The 17,121-nt window shown below is 53.1% G+C and overlaps 7 protein-coding genes across 7 annotated transcripts; 2 read left to right on the top strand and 5 right to left on the bottom strand.

Annotated features, from left to right (window-relative positions):
• Positions 1-425: 425 nt before the first annotated feature.
• Positions 426-2,901, bottom strand: DACRYDRAFT_25466 (MFS general substrate transporter). The gene is made up of 9 exons (XM_040774172.1): positions 2,524-2,901; positions 2,366-2,473; positions 1,990-2,309; positions 1,732-1,940; positions 1,474-1,636; positions 1,358-1,425; positions 1,241-1,303; positions 1,074-1,191; positions 426-1,021 (listed from the first exon to the last, which is right to left on the bottom strand). Exons 1-9 carry the CDS (start codon positions 2,605-2,607, stop codon positions 898-900), a joined length of 1,257 nt encoding a protein of 418 aa, XP_040623666.1. The 5' UTR covers positions 2,608-2,901; the 3' UTR covers positions 426-897.
• Positions 2,902-3,103: 202 nt separating this feature from the next.
• DACRYDRAFT_119840 (uncharacterized protein) lies at positions 3,104-4,239 on the top strand (the record flags this gene model as incomplete). Its single annotated transcript, XM_040770876.1, has 2 exons — positions 3,104-3,646; positions 3,696-4,239. Exons 1-2 carry the CDS (start codon positions 3,270-3,272, stop codon positions 4,237-4,239), a joined length of 921 nt encoding a protein of 306 aa, XP_040623665.1. The 5' UTR covers positions 3,104-3,269.
• Positions 4,240-4,567: 328 nt separating this feature from the next.
• On the bottom strand, positions 4,568-7,239 carry DACRYDRAFT_119838 (uncharacterized protein). Its single transcript, XM_040770875.1, has one exon. The coding sequence runs from the start codon at positions 7,164-7,166 to the stop codon at positions 6,237-6,239; it is 930 nt and encodes a 309-aa protein (XP_040623664.1). The 5' UTR covers positions 7,167-7,239; the 3' UTR covers positions 4,568-6,236.
• A 566-nt stretch (positions 7,240-7,805) lies between these two features.
• Positions 7,806-8,585, bottom strand: DACRYDRAFT_59961 (peptidase C12 ubiquitin carboxyl-terminal hydrolase 1; the record flags this gene model as incomplete). Its single annotated transcript, XM_040775598.1, is given in 2 exon segments — positions 7,806-8,223; positions 8,236-8,585. The coding sequence occupies 2 exon segments, from the start codon at positions 8,583-8,585 to the stop codon at positions 7,806-7,808; spliced, it is 768 nt and encodes a 255-aa protein (XP_040623663.1).
• Positions 8,586-8,718: 133 nt separating this feature from the next.
• Positions 8,719-9,986, bottom strand: DACRYDRAFT_25463 (uncharacterized protein). The gene is made up of 2 exons (XM_040774171.1): positions 9,789-9,986; positions 8,719-9,737 (listed from the first exon to the last, which is right to left on the bottom strand). The coding sequence occupies exons 1-2, from the start codon at positions 9,871-9,873 to the stop codon at positions 8,749-8,751; spliced, it is 1,074 nt and encodes a 357-aa protein (XP_040623662.1). The 5' UTR covers positions 9,874-9,986; the 3' UTR covers positions 8,719-8,748.
• A 382-nt stretch (positions 9,987-10,368) lies between these two features.
• Positions 10,369-12,532, top strand: DACRYDRAFT_102713 (uncharacterized protein; the record flags this gene model as incomplete). Its single annotated transcript, XM_040767659.1, has 3 exons — positions 10,369-10,727; positions 10,777-12,175; positions 12,230-12,532. The coding sequence occupies 3 exons, from the start codon at positions 10,369-10,371 to the stop codon at positions 12,530-12,532; spliced, it is 2,061 nt and encodes a 686-aa protein (XP_040623661.1).
• A 290-nt stretch (positions 12,533-12,822) lies between these two features.
• On the bottom strand, positions 12,823-16,970 carry DACRYDRAFT_119835 (uncharacterized protein; the record flags this gene model as incomplete). The annotated part of the gene is made up of 7 exons (XM_040770874.1): positions 12,823-13,075; positions 13,124-13,257; positions 13,307-14,858; positions 14,906-15,027; positions 15,125-15,390; positions 15,452-16,645; positions 16,715-16,970. The coding sequence occupies 7 exons, from the start codon at positions 16,968-16,970 to the stop codon at positions 12,853-12,855; spliced, it is 3,747 nt and encodes a 1,248-aa protein (XP_040623660.1). The 3' UTR covers positions 12,823-12,852.
• Positions 16,971-17,121: the final 151 nt, after the last annotated feature.

Genomic DNA, 17,121 nt, shown 5'->3' with positions numbered 1-17,121 from the left:
AATGGTGAATTCGGCCGTCGGTGCACCTTCCCTTTTGGGTCAACTCTGGGGTCTCGATCGGGGCTACGGAGCCGACGTTTATCCGAACCTTGGTGGCCCAACTTCGGGTTGTTTTCGGGAGTTCTTGCACCGGTTATGATGAGGCACGTTTGCTTTGTTAGGGACGGTGATTGATTCTTTCCAAGAGGAGAAGAAGAGCGGGACAAGTACTTCGGTTGCCTCGGCCCGAACCCGGCGTGTCATTTCCACGAGCAAAAGCTCTAAAGTGTCCATGTCGTCACGCGGTCAGCGCTTTGCAGGACTGGGCTGTGGTTGACAACATAGACCTCCGCGGATCTACAAGGACATGACAACCTTTATTTAGGAGAATACGTCTTGCGATAGGCGGGAGAACATGGGAATACGGATGAGTTGCTTCTAAAGTGCATCAGGATCGCTTTATAGTATGCGGGTGTCTAGATGTTGAACCTAAGATCACGGGGATTCAACCCCAAGCAAGCTTATTCCCTCTTCGGCTGGCACGCACTCGGCTCCGCATGCGATTGGGACGCTTTCTCAGTCATTTCCGTCCCCTTCCCTGGCACGGGCTGATCATCTACACTCGACCCTCGGCTTGCTTCTACGTCTGTAGCCAGCACTTTCTGCTTGCTCTTCGGCTTCACACCGATCTTGCCTATCCCTCGCAGCAGCACTGCGGAGACCACTGTGGAGAATAACCCGAATGCGAGGTTCGTCCGTTGGGCATTCCGATAGCCATACAGCAGGGCCTGTGATGAGGCGTTGGTTGCATATTGGTCTAACACAACGCCTTCAGACAGCGAGTAGGTGCGCATTGTCCGGTCGTATATTATAGTGCTGACAGTAGTCGTGAAAGAGATTCCGATCTGAAAAGAGGAGTCAGTAGTTATCACTAATGCATGGCAGGACGACTTGGGTGATCGTATTAAACACCCCTCCTGCCAAGCTCTGCTCTTCGGGCATAGCAACCAGAGAAACGTATAAGCTTCCCCCAGCCATAATACTACCATCCCGTCAGTCACATGCCAGGCAGACAACAATGATGACTAGCTCACATATCAGCCCCGAGAACGTCAAAGATCGCGGCAGGGAAGCCGAACGCCCAGTACACCGCGTCGGGGCTGATGAGCGCGAAGAGGACGCTGGCAATGGCAGTACCGAAACACCCAAACGCTAGTGCTTGTTAGCTTACAGTAGTAGTGGAATATGAACGCACGCTCACTGATGAGAGTGTAACCTGAGATGTGTGCTGCTACGGCGGCGAAGATGATATTGACCGAGAATCCTTGAGGTGCGTCAGTGACGATGATTCAGAGTAACACGCGTAGAGAGCTCGTACCGACAACAGTCATCGGAAGGAACCGTACAACCGTCAAGATCGGGGACAAGTTCTCGTAGTTCTGATAACTGCACGCATATCAGCTCTGATCGCGATCCCAGGACTTAAGCCCGTACTATAAAGTCGCCCAATACTGCCACGAGGAGAAAGCTCCGTTGACCAGAAACGAGATGAGCAACACGGCAGAGAACTTCCATTTGCCTCGAGCGAAAAGGTTGAGCTTCATCAGCGGGGGAAAGTTGAGATGCGCCTCGACGTATTGTTCCCAGCCAATGAATGCTAGGATACATAGGCCGGACAGGACGAGGAGTGCGATAATGTCAAGAAGCTGTTTCAGTACGCACCAAGCAATGAGACAAACGAAAACAGCATACATGGTGTGTTCCACTGCTGGGGGGCAATCTCCCCTTGTCCGAGACAGAACAGAAGGAGCACGAGGCCCGCGGTTATAAGGAGCGCGCCCAGCCAATCAACTCGTTTGTCCTCTGAGAAGTCGTGGTCCTTGGGAAAGACAATCATTGCGCCAACAAAAACGATACCGCCTATCCCTGCGAGGACGAAGAACAGTGCCCTCCAGGATATGCTACGTCGCGCATGAGCAATATACAATCTGCGCGAGATCCAGTGCCTACGGTGCATATTGCGTGACGATCCCGCCAATGACCATGCCTAGTACGCCTCCACAAGGCGCTGCCGCTTGAAACAACGAGAAGGCGACCGTTCTCGCATAACTCGGCGGAAACGCGTGTGCGAGGATGCCAATACAAGCTGGGATCATCGCTGCCCCGCCGATGCCAGTAAGGGCGCGCATGATTATGAGCGTCAGACCGCCTTCTTGTGTCGCGAACCCGCAGCCGATCGTGAATGCGATAAACCATAGACAGCCCACAAGGAAGACGACTTTCCGACCGAAGATGTCTGCGAGGCGCCCGAAGAGCAAAAGGAAACAGCCCTGTTTCGAGAATCTATCAACATAAGATCTTCATAGGAGCGGCAACTTGTACAGACTGAAGTTAGTGCGTATGACGTGACCAGCCACTTTAGTGATGCCGGGTTGATCACTAGATCCTTGCCAATGATAGGCAACATTATGAACATCGATCCGATGGACGCGATCTAAGAATAAATCAGCTCTGCACCCTTATTATTTGAATAGAATATATGACCATCGTGAGGCATGTCGTCGCCATAAGAACCAGCGACTTGGGAGAAGTCAGACTTGGAACAGCGATCTCATCCTCACTAGGCATGGGGGATGGGGAAGCTGATCCGTGGTCTGTTGTTAACGCATCACGGGTTGCCATCCGTCAAGTCTGGGTGGAAGAGGAAGTAAACCGAACTGAATGATTGAAGACCAATCAAATGTGTCCAGTGAAGGAGTATACAGACATCGCAGTCGTAGTAAGACCGAGTCAAAGACATGCAGGTTGTCCATGGCGCAACCATCCGTCTTATCGGAGCTGACAAACAATCCAAACTAGGCAGTTCAGTTGAGCCAAACAGAGCGCGAGAATTAGCAGCTTGAATCTGATGGCATATTAGGCACAGGGAAACGCCAGCTAGGATATGTAACAGCAAACAGCATGGTAGGCCGCGATCAAGGAAAAAAGGCGTCAAAGTGGAGGCGTACGTAAGCTTGTACGGAGTCATATTCATTTAGAGACGCCGCCAGTAAGCGCTCAAACAGCGCTTTCTTCACACCATTGCAATGATGCACGGTACAACAGGCACTCATATACTCTTTTCAGCTGCGTCTTTGTCACAAAAACACTGGAGGGCGACATTTAGGACTCTTCGCCACCTCATATCTGCAAGCACAAAACTAGGCAGCGCTCCGCAGGGCCCCTTGGTGTCGACAGTCGGATATCACCGTTGAGATTACAGCACCACCGGCTCCGCCACGAGTTCTCCCATGACAGTCAACACCGATTACACTAAGTTTGCGCGATTGAAAGTTTTGACGAGCTACAATAAGTTCCTTCTGGACACGATATGGGACCCGAATCCTCGCCGTCCTGAGAGCCGGCACGACTATCGGATGCTTACCCTCTCCACTTTCAATGGCCACCCGGGAGTATTCCGTGGGGTTCTTGATGAGGAGCGCAATGTGGTCGTCAATATCAGGAAAGATATCGAAGTGGCGGAAGAAGAGTTGGCTTGGTATCACAAGCTGGAAGACCTCTGGGACCATGGCATAGTGACACCAAGAGGACTGTTTAAGCGTGGTCGGTGGTCATATTTCATTCTAGACTACAAAGGAGAGCCTTCGAGGTCCTGGATGGACCCAGAGTGAGACCGTCTCATTCAGTGTGCAACCTTGTGCTTATTTCATTCAAAGATTTAGAGAAAAACTGCAACGTCTCGTTTGGGTGGTCCACCAAAGGGGTATCGAACACAACGCGGTGGGGTTGAACCATATGCTGACGGACGAGGATGGCAACCTCACCTTGGTGGATTTTCAGCTTGCAACGCGGCATTTCGGGGTATGCGAGACGGGGTGCCGGGAGATTGAGGAATGCAAAGTCCCAAAGTACCCTGAAAGGGCAATGGAAGACTATCGCCGGCAGAAAGAGGAGAAGGAGAAGGAGCGGAAAGAGCAAAGGGCGCAGTGGAAGGAGAGGGAGGAGAGGGAGCAGAAGGAGCAGAGAGCACTGTGGCAGGAGAAGGAGCAGAGGGAACAGGAGGAGCAGAGAGCGTTGGAGGGCATGATGGCGTGGATGGGTAGGCGTCAGTGGGAGCACTGGGTGCAGAAGCAGCAGACGGAGCAAATGAAGCAGACGGTGCAGACAGTGCAGACAGAACAGACAGAGCAGACAGCGCAGACAGAGCAGACAGCGCAGACAGAGCAGAAGGTGCAGAATGAGCATGCATCTCTAAACTAACTATGTATAACTTTGTTGTAGGAACAAAATAAAGAGAGGTCAGAAGAGAGCGAGTGAGCAAAGGGCGTTTATATTACAAGGGCCGGAACGCCCCCTTCATTACATTACTCTGCTTGGTTCTGTCCCAGTGACCCTGACTTCGCACACACCAGCTGACCGACCTTCTCATTCCTACCCCATCGAATTTCTCATCACGAACTCTTCTCATTGCATGGACGACCACGACGACGTCTATATTCTATCAATAACTTAATCACCCAACAGGGAACGCTGGATGTACGATACTGGTCGCTCTTCACCACCCTTACCTTACCCTTACCATCCCCACCCATTGCCCTACTTCGACTTCTCTCCTAATCGATCTGCCTGGCTCGAGAATGGGTCATTGATCAACTTGATTTCCTCTGAAAGGACAGAAATAAACATGGAGAAGCTCCAGGAAGGCAAACAAACGAATTCATCACCGTCAACGACGTCTGTACGCTCATTCGCTCACCTCCCAACCGAGTTGTGGGTGCATATCCTCCGTCAGGCCTTCGACTGGAGCGAGAGCTGGAAGTACGACACAACGAGTCGCATGCGATCCCTCACTGCTGCATGGTCGCATGACGAGACGTATCTTCCAAACGATGGGCAAGAACAACGCGGACTATGGGATTTGCGACTGGTTTCCCGTTCTTGGAATGTGCTCCTCCTTCCTCTCTTGTTCGAATCGCTCGTCCTTTGGGGAACACCACGCGACCTAGACTTGGCGTTGATGATGATGCAGCAATGCGTCGGTGCCGATCATGCCGGTCGGTTTGCGCGGCATCTCGCGTTCAGATTCGATGAGCTCGAGGAAGAGGGCGAAATGGGAGCGGTAGACGACGTGGCCACACAACTGCGGCAGATTATCGAGCTTTGCGACGGGCTAGAGGAGTTACTCTGGATCGCAGTCGACGACCTCCCAAGATCACTCATTCCCGCCATGAAGGCAAGTCGAATACGCAAACTGCACTTCCGCGATTGGCAGGACAACCCGCCTGGGGAGGCTTTGCTCAACCTCGCCGCGCATACACCCTGTCTCCGAGTTCTCGGGCTGGTCGAAGCATGCATCGATATGGAGGAAAAATTCTACAACACACCGGGCAAACGACTCTCAGTTCCAAACTTGCAGCATATCGCTCTCCGTGTGACCGATGCGAATGCCGCATTTATCCGCGCGCTTGGCATGTGCGACCTTCCCCGACTCACGTCAGTCGTCGGGGACGCCTATCAATCCGCTGATATCGATTCACTTCATCCCCTACTCCTACATCACGGTAAATCACTGACGAAGCTTGTTCTTCTGTACCCCCACGCGCCAAAGAGCTACGACCTCGAACTCTCCTCCCTTGCCCTCTGCCCAATGTTGGAGGAATACGTCACCCACCTACCGCTCATCCAATGCCAGAGGACGTTCCCCCCTCTCTTGCATCTCCGTCGCATAGGCCTGTTTGGCTTTGTCCCTGCCGCAGGGTCCTTTTCTGAACCGCTCGATGCGCCTGAACGGCAGAACTGGTGGGATGCGAAGAAGGGAGGCCACGAGTCCTTCCTCACCAGCCTCGGTAAAGCGAGCCTTCCCGCGCTTGAGAGCGTCACGCTGTTCGATCTCTCCCCTGTGGAAATCAGCAACTGGACGAGGTATATCTACTGGCTCGTGGCGCGAATTGCAAAGACGTACGAGATGCAGAACATCATTCTGCAGAACGCGGACAGGGCGGTGGTGAAGGACTTGGTGACACTTGCCATGCGAACTGGGGCACAGATGTACAATGGAGACCACTGGATTGAGATGGCGGATGAGGCGGAAAAAGATATGGGCAACGCAGCTGGGATGTCGCATAGTTTGTAGGGAGGTAACAGCCTCGTGGTGTATCTAATTTGTACTATAGCAATGAGTTCGTATTGAATACTGCCATAACAAGACGCGGCCTTGTTCCATCAACACAATGCAGATTCCGATTCCTAGCGCCGGTCTATAAATCGCCGTGTGAAGGACTCGACGCCTCCGGCACAGTGACATCTACGGCCCTATCAACGGGCCAGATAGCGTACTCCCGCATATACACCCTCTCTGGCTTGTCCTTCCCCTCCAGCGCATCCTGGATCTCCAGCAAAGCTGCCCTTCCTAGCTCCAGTGCGTGTTCATCGGGTTGGTACACCGTTTCTGCCGGATAGTCGACATACGGAGTGCGGGACTGCTCGATATGTGCGCCCAGGACGTGGGTGACGCGTTTGTCTTTAGTGAACTCGACGAGTCGCTTGTTCGACGTGACGAAGTCGTCCCATGCTGTGGTGGGAACGTATAGTCTTCCGGGGTAGACCGAGTCCCCAGAAAAGAGTATTCCAGTACGGTGGTCGTAGAACGCCAATGAAGCCTCTTCGTGCCCTGGAATAGCGATCACATCGACCAACCGAGTGCCGAGGTCGATAGCGCCAAAAAAGTCGGTGATATTAAAGTATGCATTGTTCGCATCGACCGTAGCAGGTATGACGATGTATCCTGCTTGTTCTAGCTCAGAGTCGCCCTCGATGTGATCATCATGTCCGTGCGTATGCGCCACGACTAGCTCGCCTTGCCAACCCTTCGCCTGCAGCTCGTGCTGGACAGCTGCCAGCACACCCCCGTTCCTCGCACCCGAATCTAACAGCAACGCTTTTTTATTCCCGTACAACAAGTACAGGAAAGGTTTTTCGCACTCTGTGCAGCCGGACTGACGCAGAATCGTCAGATGGGCGTTGTAGTGGTGGACGTGCCAGGGTTCCGGTGGCGGATCGATGCTGCAGTTGTATGCGGGCCATTGCAGAGGTAAGACGCCGGTCTCGATACCGCGTGAAGTAGATTCCTGCAGGAGCGGTAGTTGTGCCGGCGCAAAGAAAGGCAAAAGAGAGAGTGGCCAGATCATCGTTCAGTGTTGTGTATTGCCGTGCTGTCGACTAACTGGGAAGAGATGTTGACTGTCATGAGGTAAAGAACCGTAGATCACGCGTTGAGTGCGCGTCGACGCGGGTTCCTGTTTACTACTCATTACTCGAGGGGAACGACGAACTGAAGGCGCATTTCAATCGTCTGTTCTTCTGACGTTCTATAGTGGGTTCATTTCAAAGTATATCTGAAATTCATCAGGGATTAACGTTTTCTAGATATCTCATGTGTCTACTTCTACTTTAGGCTCAGGATCTCCCATGCCCTTGGCTCCCTCCTGCTGCCCTGATTCTTTGGTAGGCGCTTTTATATGTGCAAATAATGGAGCTCCCTAAAAACTGCTGCAACCGGCATGATCCCTCTCTAGGGAAAGCATGGTATCAACCCTTTTCGATATTCGGTCTGACCTGCCGACTCTCGTGTCAATACTCTCAACTGGGACCATCGCCTAGTATGCAGGAACTGGAATAGCATCCTTCTTCCCTGGCTGTTCCACACTCTTCGGATTCGTGCCGTGTACGCACTTTACATCGCGATATCGCCCTGTTAAAAGTGTGCAATCCTGTGAAACTGTACACATCGGAGCTGTTCATACAATCATGATCGGTTGAACCAGTAACTAATTCTGTGTCGGAACAAGAGCCATCAGGTTAAAACCCCATGACAGATCTCCCCCAGCCTTGAGCTCTCTCTCGACATACTGCTTGAGGAACGCAAGCGCGTTATCGCTCAGCAGGTCTTCCTCGTCCGTCAATACACGACCTAGATCCCTCGGTCCTTTCCAGTACCCAGCCAGCTCGTACAGATTTCCAGACTTGTGTGATTTGACAAAAGCGTCGTAGTGGAAAGGAGTATGGACTTGAGCGGTGGGGACGCTGGATTGACCCTGGTGTGCGGATGCTGAGTGAGCTGCTTCGAGTTCCGTTGACGATTCCAAAAGGTGCGCTTGGTCTTCGGGACTTAAAGGGATAGCTGATTTGAGCAGCTTGTCGAGCGTAGTTCCCGTTTCTCGGGGTAGATCAGCTGGATGAGGTTGTCTGAAGGATTACTTACGAATGTGTTCCCTCGCTTTCCCGTTGCATACGGTATGTAGTAGTGCATACAAACCACAAGCATTTCCAATGGTTTGTCTGAACCAAACAATATCTTCATCTTCACCAGAGCCTGTGTATGGAACTGCCTGCTTCTCCACCTCGGAGACACTCGCCAAAGTAGTCTCCGTTCCAGGGAAGATGAAGATAAGTCCCAAGACCGGTCGAGGGATTATCGCCAGGAGATCCGGGTCATCCAAGGAAAGGACATCAACGAACGAGAGATCGTCGGATACACCAAGCTTGTGTAACAGTTCTGTAAAGAGGATCGGATCTGATTCGAGAGGAATAAACTGCTTGCGAGCCATGTTTTCGTTTGACAGCAAGCGCAAACTTGGGACGCGTCATCCTCAGCAGCACATGTACCTTTTCGCTTCATGAGTCATAGCTCACCTGGGCGTGTTTATTGATGTAGCTCCGTCGGCAGAGAACGAACATTGCCGAGAATTGTGGATTAGGTATCGATACAAATTAGTCTTCTTTTGTATCCCTTCCTCTATCACATACAACATGCCGAATGTAGGGTATCAACCAGAGTCGAGGTATCATCCTGACGGTCGGTAAAACGAGGGCACTAAACGCAATTCTCTGCGCTACAAGCTCCTCTTTCGTCATCTCCCTAGGTCTCTCAATTGCCGATACGATGATTTCGGTCCACCATGCGAATGCGAGCATGAACGTGCTGCACACTAGGACGCATAGGGCAATCGCCCAAGGGAGGCGCTTGACGTTCTTGGTTGCCCATACTCCTAGCCATAGGAGACTCATGTGCTCGATTCCTGAAAGCTTGAGGCTTCCGCGCATGATAATTGTCAAAGAGTTCGACTGGAGATGCATTTTCGTCCATTCCTTGGGAACGCGAAGACCGCGCTGCTCGATCCAGCCGGTCAGCGCGCCGGAGAGGAGACCGAATCCAACGCTAGGGACAAAAGTTGCGACAAGATGATCCATCAGCACGTCGAATGTAAAGATGAAGTATTGCGATATCTTGGGACTGAGTTCGATGGGAGACGAGTAGGGTGTCGAGGTACCATAGTGCGTGCAGAACAGGGAGGCCAATGCTGGGCTTGGGCTTAATGAGAGATTCCCGAGGACTATGCTCGTCGTGAAAAGCATCAGTCCTCCTACCAAAGGGAATGCGAATGTGGCTCCATCGGCATTGGCATCGAGAGGCGCGAGCATCCATACGCTGATAGCAAGTAGGAGGCAGGTGGTACACATGAGCAGGCTGAGGTTCACCTGTACCGCCGCATCGTATGTTGAGAATCCGTATTGATAGGTGTGCCACATGGCATAGACATCTAGGACGATACCCATAGCAGCAATGCTGTTGCTGGAGATGGCCTTGCGCGCCCAGGTGTGGCGTCGGTCGCGCGGAAGAGTAGCAAGGTAGATGCAGTATAGGCCGTAAACGAGAGCGAAAATCGCCTGTCCATAAACACCTGCACGAACTCCCATTCCTATAACCCTCGTTAATAGACTGGATAGAGATATCGAGATAGAAAGCGCACCTGAGATGCTCAAACCAGGCTGCCTGCACAACTCCTCTTCTCCTCGCCGCACCGGCAACCAATCGTCGATGTTAACCAGACTCATTGCTTCCTCCTTGGCATTGTTACCGTCTTCGATTATCGATGGTTAAATAGTTGGTCTCCTCCTCCGCAATTTCCAATATGATCAGAGCAGTGTTCACAGGACGACAGAGGCGCTTGGTGAGAAGATACGGTCCACCATCCGCTTGTTGTCCTCTGCAATCAATATTCGGAAGCAGACGCGTCATTTGGCAAAAGACAGTTCGATACTGAGTCATCGAATTGTACTCATACAGCAGTATACTGAATAACTTCCTGACGGATCTGTCAACACTATCACAGTCGTCTTTGATTATCATGAAAATATTAACCTACTCTTTTATGGCAACAGAGGCGCTTGCTTCTTGTTGAGACTTCATGCGGCATTGATCGAGCTTCCAACTGCCCGGTCCGCAGCTGTGCGGCGGATGTGCGGGAGTTTTCCATGTAGAAGCGAAGTTCCATCATCATCCTTCGTCACCTCTTTCTTACCCTCGAGGAACGACCTTCCAAATTCAAGATGTCGTCAATGTCTCTGCGAAAACGCCAATGGAGTTCCCGCTCTGGTTGTTCGCGCATTATGGACTACGTTGGTCCGCTTTCTGAGCGTGGCAGGCCATTGATCATGATCGATGGCTGTCCACCTGACGGTATCATCTGTACGACAGTCAAAAAGAAGCGATACTTCTTGATCCAACGCGTTGACTACTTCTCCCCACTGTGCGAATACAAACGCCTACGACATAAAGACCCTCACCCTGTCGCATTTGAACTCATGTTCTCCACCGAAACAGCGCCAGATGCTGGCGTCGGTGCATGGGTGCCGAAAGTGGAGGAAGACCGGGAAAACGTTGCAGCGCAGGATATGACTGGAAGCAAGTACGAGGTTCATGTTTTTCTCTCCGAGTCGTCACTAATTTTCATTCAGCAGTCCTTCGTTGCAGCCTCACCCTTTTTATACACGCTTAGAGGCCATGGAGAAGGCGGTTGTACGGCTGGACAACACACTTACTATCGAGAGAATTGCGATGGATGTTGAGCGAGAGAAACGCGAGAACTACATCCATACATTGCAGACGAAGCTGGAAGCATATGAGTCTCTTCATAAGACATACGAAACTACCACAGCACGCGTGAAGGAGCTTGAGAGCGGACTGGACCACTTCAAAGACGACCATGCGGCGTCGGTGAACGGGATGCTCACGAGTTCATGGACGCACGGGCAACGCATCAAGGAAGTCGCATCAGCATCTCAGGCTGGCCTGTTGAAGTTGAACGAAGCAGTTTCTGCCGTGCTCAAAGATCTTGACGACAAAATCAAGACTCAAATCAACGAAGCCGTTTCGAATGCCATCGCGAAGGTCATGGATAAGGTAGCTGGCATAAAGGTGGAAATCTCTACTGAGACATCCGCCTTAATCTGTCATCAAGCTTCCTTGGTGGAAGAAAAGAACAAGAAAATTTTGTCAGCGGCCACGTTGCCACTTACTAAGCAACTCTCCGAGATACAAAACGAGGTCATCAAACTGAACGCCAATGCAAAGATGGTTACCGACACAGCGTGGCAGCTGAACCTCCTGCGAACGGATGTTGAAGCGATCCAGACTTGGATGAAGGAGCTCGAAGAGGCGATACAGGCCAGTAAGAAGAAAACGAACCTTCTCACGACTCAGATAAACGGGATAGACGAGAATGTCGATGGTTTTATTGAAAGAGCGTCCTCCAATCCAGTAGACCAGCTGCAAGCCTTTCACCAACTTTCTGAACGTATGGAAGAGTTAACCACTGCTTCCCAGCCTACGACGACGCACGATCATCCCGAGGTTCTCACATCTCCTGGCTATATTACGGTTGCGCCCGGACAGGCAGTGGAGAGCGCTACCATGGACAATAGTTTGTGGCTGGCTTCCCGAGACAAGATCAAGGAGAGCGAAATGGCCCTTGACGTCGAGCGCAGTGCGAACGTGGATCTACATATGGATCAAGAAAAACTCGAGCAGACGGTCCGGAAACTTGAAGTAACTCAGAACAACACTATCGAGCGGATAGCTAAAATAGAACAATTGCTCTTGACCTTCGGACGCGCTCTGGATCAGTCTGACCCCACCTTATCGAGCTCACGTGCAGAATATGAAGTTCTAAAGCCGCGAATTGATGGATTGGACGAGGAGATGCGTCTTTTGACAAGCGAGAGAAGCGAATTCCACGAAATCCTTGAGAACCTTTCAGCGAAGTACGACACTCTGTCTCCCCTGGTGGCCCAGCATACGATCGACCCAGAACGGCTCATAGGAAGGACGGAGGCTTTGGAACAAAAGGAAGAGCGCGTAAGTCCAAAGCACTTCCTTGCTCCATGTCCGAGCTCATGATGCCCTTTGTAGCCGAGTACCCTCCTTGCCGCAACTCAACAGGATCCCACATCTTCCCGTGAAACGCCCATGACATCCTCCCACGACATTGATCACGCAATTATGAGAAGCGCTGAAGAGAGGTGCCGGAAGATTGCGGACCAGGTTCAACAAGACAGGACCAGGACAAGGTCGAAAGAGATTGGTTTAACAGGTTCTTCGGGAGACCATGCGAGGGCTAAACGGAAACGAACCCATATGAATGAACTGGCCGAAAGCAAGAGAAGCAGGTTGGTTGAAGAGCTCTTTTTCCTCGCGTCGTTCCCAAAGCCGTAACCGCTCTTCCCTACTCTTCCTAATGCTTACATACTATGTGTGGACATTTATGTGGTTGTTTGGCGCTTATTAGCAGTAAAATTCAGTTTCGATGTAGTACAATTACAATAGATGGGTAATTATGTTGGATCTTCTATCGCCCGTGTGTATTAGGCATACAATTTGCCACCAATCAAGCTAAGAGTACACTGTACAGACCAAGTTGTCGGAAGAAATATTCCCATACCCAGATAGGAACGGAGCATTAAATATGCAAGAAAGCGATAGAAATACTAGAACAAAAGGCAAACACCCAGATGAGAAGAACATGACAAGGACAATCACGCTACAACAGCGATGAACTGGTTAAGCGTATCCTTAAGGTCCTGAAGGAGGAGAGGTTTTGGCAGGAAAAAGTCCGCTCCTGCCTGTTGAGATTCCTCTCTCGATTCTGATGAGACATTTGCAGTCAGAGCGACGATTGGTAACCGGCCCTTCCTGACACCGGTGTGCTCCAGAGAACGGATCTGGCGCGTGCATTCAAATCCATTCATGACAGGCATTCTGGAGGGCATCAGGGACCGACTCTTCTAATGATGTAGTTTCACATACTGGCAATCCATGAGAACTAAGCTGTACTTGTCCTCGTTCGCCTGAAGCATGTCCAGTGCAACCTTGCCGTTTTCTGCTACATCGCACCGATGGGATAGCTTTTGAAGCAGCCGTATGCCGAGCTTTTGATTGACCTAGAAGAAAGTCAGTGAGATTGCTAAACTAGGAACGCAAACGACGCACAACGTTATCCTCTACGAGAAGGATGTGCTTCTTTGGTGTCGGCGGTGTTTTTGGAACTTGCTCAAGCACCGGAGGGAGAGGTAGTAGCGGTGCAACGACACGGATCGGAGAAGGTTCGGTGGAGGGAGACACAGCGACGAGAGCGCGTGGGCTGATCGTTAGCGCGGGAATCGCGGGCGGGCGCAAGCGGATAGGCGAAGGTCCGTTTCGGGGAGGCGGCGCTTGGCTCTCGAACCGCACCCGTTTGTCGCTCGGTGGTACCCGTGCCCGTTGTACAACCGGTTCTAGAGGGTTGAGAATTCGGCCAACAGTGTCCTCCCAATCCAAAGTCCCGCTGTTCCTCCGAGGGGCAGGAGGTTGCTGAGCAGCCTCCGAGTCCAGCACTGCGGGGAAGTACTCGTACTCGCTCTCGGACTTGCCGCCCGACTTGGGGAAGTTGAGCGGCGTCGTGATGTGCCGCAGTATGGGTGCGATCCCGGTAGATTGCGGGCTCAGCGCGCATCCATCTTTAAGGCTCTCTAGAAGGGTATGGACCATTACTGGGCGGTGGACGAGTGCGACCTGCCCCGAGCCTTTGAGCATCCTGATGAGCTGTTGACCAACCTCAGTGCTCAGATCATCGATGAGCACAAAAACAGATATTGGTGCGCTTTCGCTAGGTATTTGCGGGAGGCGGATGATCCAGTCCAATAGCCAGGGTGCGACCGCAAGACTCTCGACATCGACGAGCAACCTATCCACTTTGGCTAGGGACACTTGCAGTTCTTTCTCCGGATGATCGAGGTCGATCGGGCGAAGCAGGAACCCCCTCCTCTCCAGCAGCTCCTTGTACAAATGGAACGTCTTGAGTGACCGGACCGCCACCGCAACAGTCATGAAGGAAAACGGTGTCCTAGGCATATGCAGGGGGTCGGGAACCTCCCCAACGCCCTCGAACGCCGGGACCCGGACGACAAACTCGCTCCCAACGCCAGGCTTAGAACGCACGTCGATCGTCCCCCCCATCCGTTCACAAAGCTGTTTGCTGATCGCCAGCCCCAGGCCCGCACCCGTGTGCGTCCGAGTAAGCGAGCCGTCCACCTGCCGGAAAGGCTCGAAGATCGCTTGCTTGCTCTCGCTCGGGATCCCGATCCCGCTGTCGCGGACCATGATAGCCAGGACGGGCTTTGCGCCCGCGGGCTCGTGCTTCGAGTGCTCGATCGTCACGCGTACAAAGACGAACCCGTCGTCGGTGAACTTGAGTGCGTTACTAATGAGGTTCATGACGACTCGGGTGATGTACACTTCGTCGAGGCGTACGAGTTCGGGGACGGCCTCGTGCACTTCGAGCAGGAGCTCGACGTGTTTCTCGTCCGGAAGGTGAAGGGAGGGCGACTCGTCGTCCTGCGGCAGGTTGTAGTTTACGAGTCGGCGGAGTTGGTGCTCTGTCATCCGCTGAGGGGCGGAGACGGACCTGAGGATCCGGAGGGAGAGAGTACGGACGTTGACTTCTGTCGCGTGGGCTGCTGAATCTCGGGTATTGTGTTCGAGCTTGGAGAAGTCGAGCACGTTGCTGCGGGGGCGTTAATAGGGAATGAGGGGGGGAGAGGGAAGACGTGCTTGGTAATGAGTTGGATGGAATTACATCCCATGCGGATCGCTTCCAAGCAGGTACTCTGCTCTTCCGTCAACGGAGTCTGCAAGAGCAGATCCGTGAACCCAAGTATGGCATGTAACGGTGTCTGTGCACAATCAGCATCATCCCACGACATCACAGAGCAAAAAAAAAAACAGAGGAAGGACGAAAGGGACAAATGGAAGTAGGAAGGAAGTACCCACCCGAATCTCATGACTCGCCACCGCAATAAACTCGCTCTTCTGCATATTCGCCCTCGCACACGCCTCTTTCTCCGCGATGACCCTCCAGAGCCTGCGCTTGGTAAATATCGTCTCTGCGAGCCTGTTCCTGCTGAGCGTGATCTGCTCGGCGAGCGTGGCGTAGGACAGGACGTAGGTCGTTACTGCGAGTGTGAGGATGAGGGAGGGGATGTCTGCTGATGGGCTTGGGGGAAGGGGAGCGGGAGGGGTGGAGATCCACAGTGTGCCTAGAGTATATGCGTGTCAGTCGGGTCTGGGAGTCATAGGAAGGGGAAGGGGAAGGCGTACCGCTCCAGACACAGAGGAAGTGTACGGTGCTAGCGGCTGTGGGGAGGAAGACGGCGAACCATACCTGACCGAGCGGGTTGGGCTCGGTATTGTCCACCCAGGCACAGACGCCGAGCGCAGCGAGCAGCTCTGTGCTCATGCTCGCGAGGAGCATGCGTGGGTCCCACCGGTAGCCATAGCGGATCCCCGCGGCGTCCAGTTCGGGGAAATGGAGTGAGAGGAGAGCGCTCATGTGCATAAGCCAGCAGAAGATGGTGAGGACGCAGGCTTTGACCAGCATCTGGCGGGAGACAGAGAGGTAAACGGACCAGAATGCCCACCCGAGGATGGTGCGGCCTAGAGGGAGGCGGGAGATCTGTGCGCGTTGGTGTGCGAGGTTTGGGCCGGGGGAGGGAGGGGGAGGGAGGAAGAGCTCGGCTTGGTTTGACGAGCCAGAGGCGGAGAGGGAGCCTGGTGTGCCTGGGCGGTCTTGCCCTTGCCCTTGCCCTTGGGTATGTGGGTGGGGGTGAGGGTGGTGCGCGTGGGCAGGGGGAGTGGGAGAATGGTGGTGCGGGTGCGAAGTAGGCGGGTCGTACAAATGGGGATGATGATGGTGCACATGAGCGTGGAAGCGGGATGGTGAAGGTGGGCGAGGAGAAGCGGAGACGGACGGCGGTGCTGATGCCGACATCGGAGGTAAGGCCAGTGCAGGGGCGTGCTGAGGCCGGGGAGCGATTGGTAGGCAAGACGCATTCCCCGCCCTTGGAGTCGGCGGTGTAGGAGTAGAAGAAGCTGTAGAAGAAGGTGTGATATCGGGACCTTCTTCTGCCGGAGGGGTCAGATCTGGTGTATACAGTCCATGGACCATGACTGCATGGTTCGGGTTTTGGGAACTTGAGTTTGAGCTCTGCGCTTCTGGGCTCGGGGTGGGACGTCTCCTCAGTCCTGGGGATTCAGCTGCTACAGCTGTGGCTGTCGCTTCCGCTGCTTCCTTCTCGTGCACCTCCGAGTGAGACGCAGGGAGCAAGCCGATCTCCTCCCCTACACTCGCAGGCACGAGAAGGGAGAAGCGGAACCTCCTTGCCTCAAGTGCTCTTGCTCGCGCTTCTAGTAGGATGTCGATGGATAGGATGAGGAATGTGAGGAGGACCATGAGAGTGCCGAAGAGGAGTGGGAGTGGGAGGTGGTAGGATGCGCGATAAGGGTATATTGCGGCTGTTGCACAAGTTAGAAATGAACGTGAGAAGAGTTTAAAGATGACGCCATCAAAGGAATGGAACACACCAAGCATCTTCACCCAATGCATGCCCACACCCGCCGTTCCTCCCACTGAAAACGCCGCCGCGGCCGCCCAAGCAAGCTTTCTCCCCAACCGTCTCGTGCTCGGTACTTGGGCCATGAGCTGCGTAGCGGTGTACGTCCCGAGGATGCCGATGAGGTAGGCAGCGAGCAGCATGAGGGTGTTGTACGTCCTTGGGAGGGGGTAGGTGGCCATCGTGAGCGAGGGTGAGGGGGATAGGGAACGGATGTTGATGTACATGATGTGCTCTTGCTAGGTGAGATGGACGCCTGCCCGCGAGAAGGAGCGTTAAAGGAGAACCCAGAGCGCAAGAGAGCCCAGTAAGAGTGTCGCCCCACAAGTGAACCAGTGAGTCGATGAGCCGTTTACTTGTACAATTTACTGTCGAAGG

The sequence above is a fragment of the Dacryopinax primogenitus genome (assembly GCF_000292625.1).
Source record: "Dacryopinax primogenitus strain DJM-731 SS1 chromosome Unknown DACRYscaffold_26, whole genome shotgun sequence".
NCBI classification, from domain to species: Eukaryota; Fungi; Basidiomycota; class Dacrymycetes; order Dacrymycetales; family Dacrymycetaceae; genus Dacryopinax; species Dacryopinax primogenitus.
The sequence above is the reverse complement of the archived record's forward strand: the minus strand, read 5'-3'. Positions and strand labels throughout refer to the sequence as shown.

Bases quoted from the DNA above. Each gene is read 5' to 3' on its own strand.
- DACRYDRAFT_25466 (XM_040774172.1), bottom strand. From the start codon at position 2,607: ATGCCTAGTGAGGATGAGATCGCTGTTCCAAGTCTGACTTCTCCCAAG. The intron at 1,637-1,731 runs GTATGCTGTTTT...TATGTATCCTAG, and splicing joins CCAGCAGTGGAACACACCAT to CATTCATTGGCTGGGAACAA. The intron at 1,192-1,240 runs GTGAGCGTGCGT...AACAAGCACTAG, and splicing joins CTCAGGTTACACTCTCATCA to CGTTTGGGTGTTTCGGTACT.
- DACRYDRAFT_119838 (XM_040770875.1), bottom strand. From the start codon at position 7,166: ATGATCTGGCCACTCTCTCTTTTGCCTTTCTTTGCGCCGGCACAACTA.
- DACRYDRAFT_25463 (XM_040774171.1), bottom strand. From the start codon at position 9,873: ATGAGTCTGGTTAACATCGACGATTGGTTGCCGGTGCGGCGAGGAGAA. The intron at 9,738-9,788 runs GTGCGCTTTCTA...CGAGGGTTATAG, and splicing joins GCCTGGTTTGAGCATCTCAG to GAATGGGAGTTCGTGCAGGT.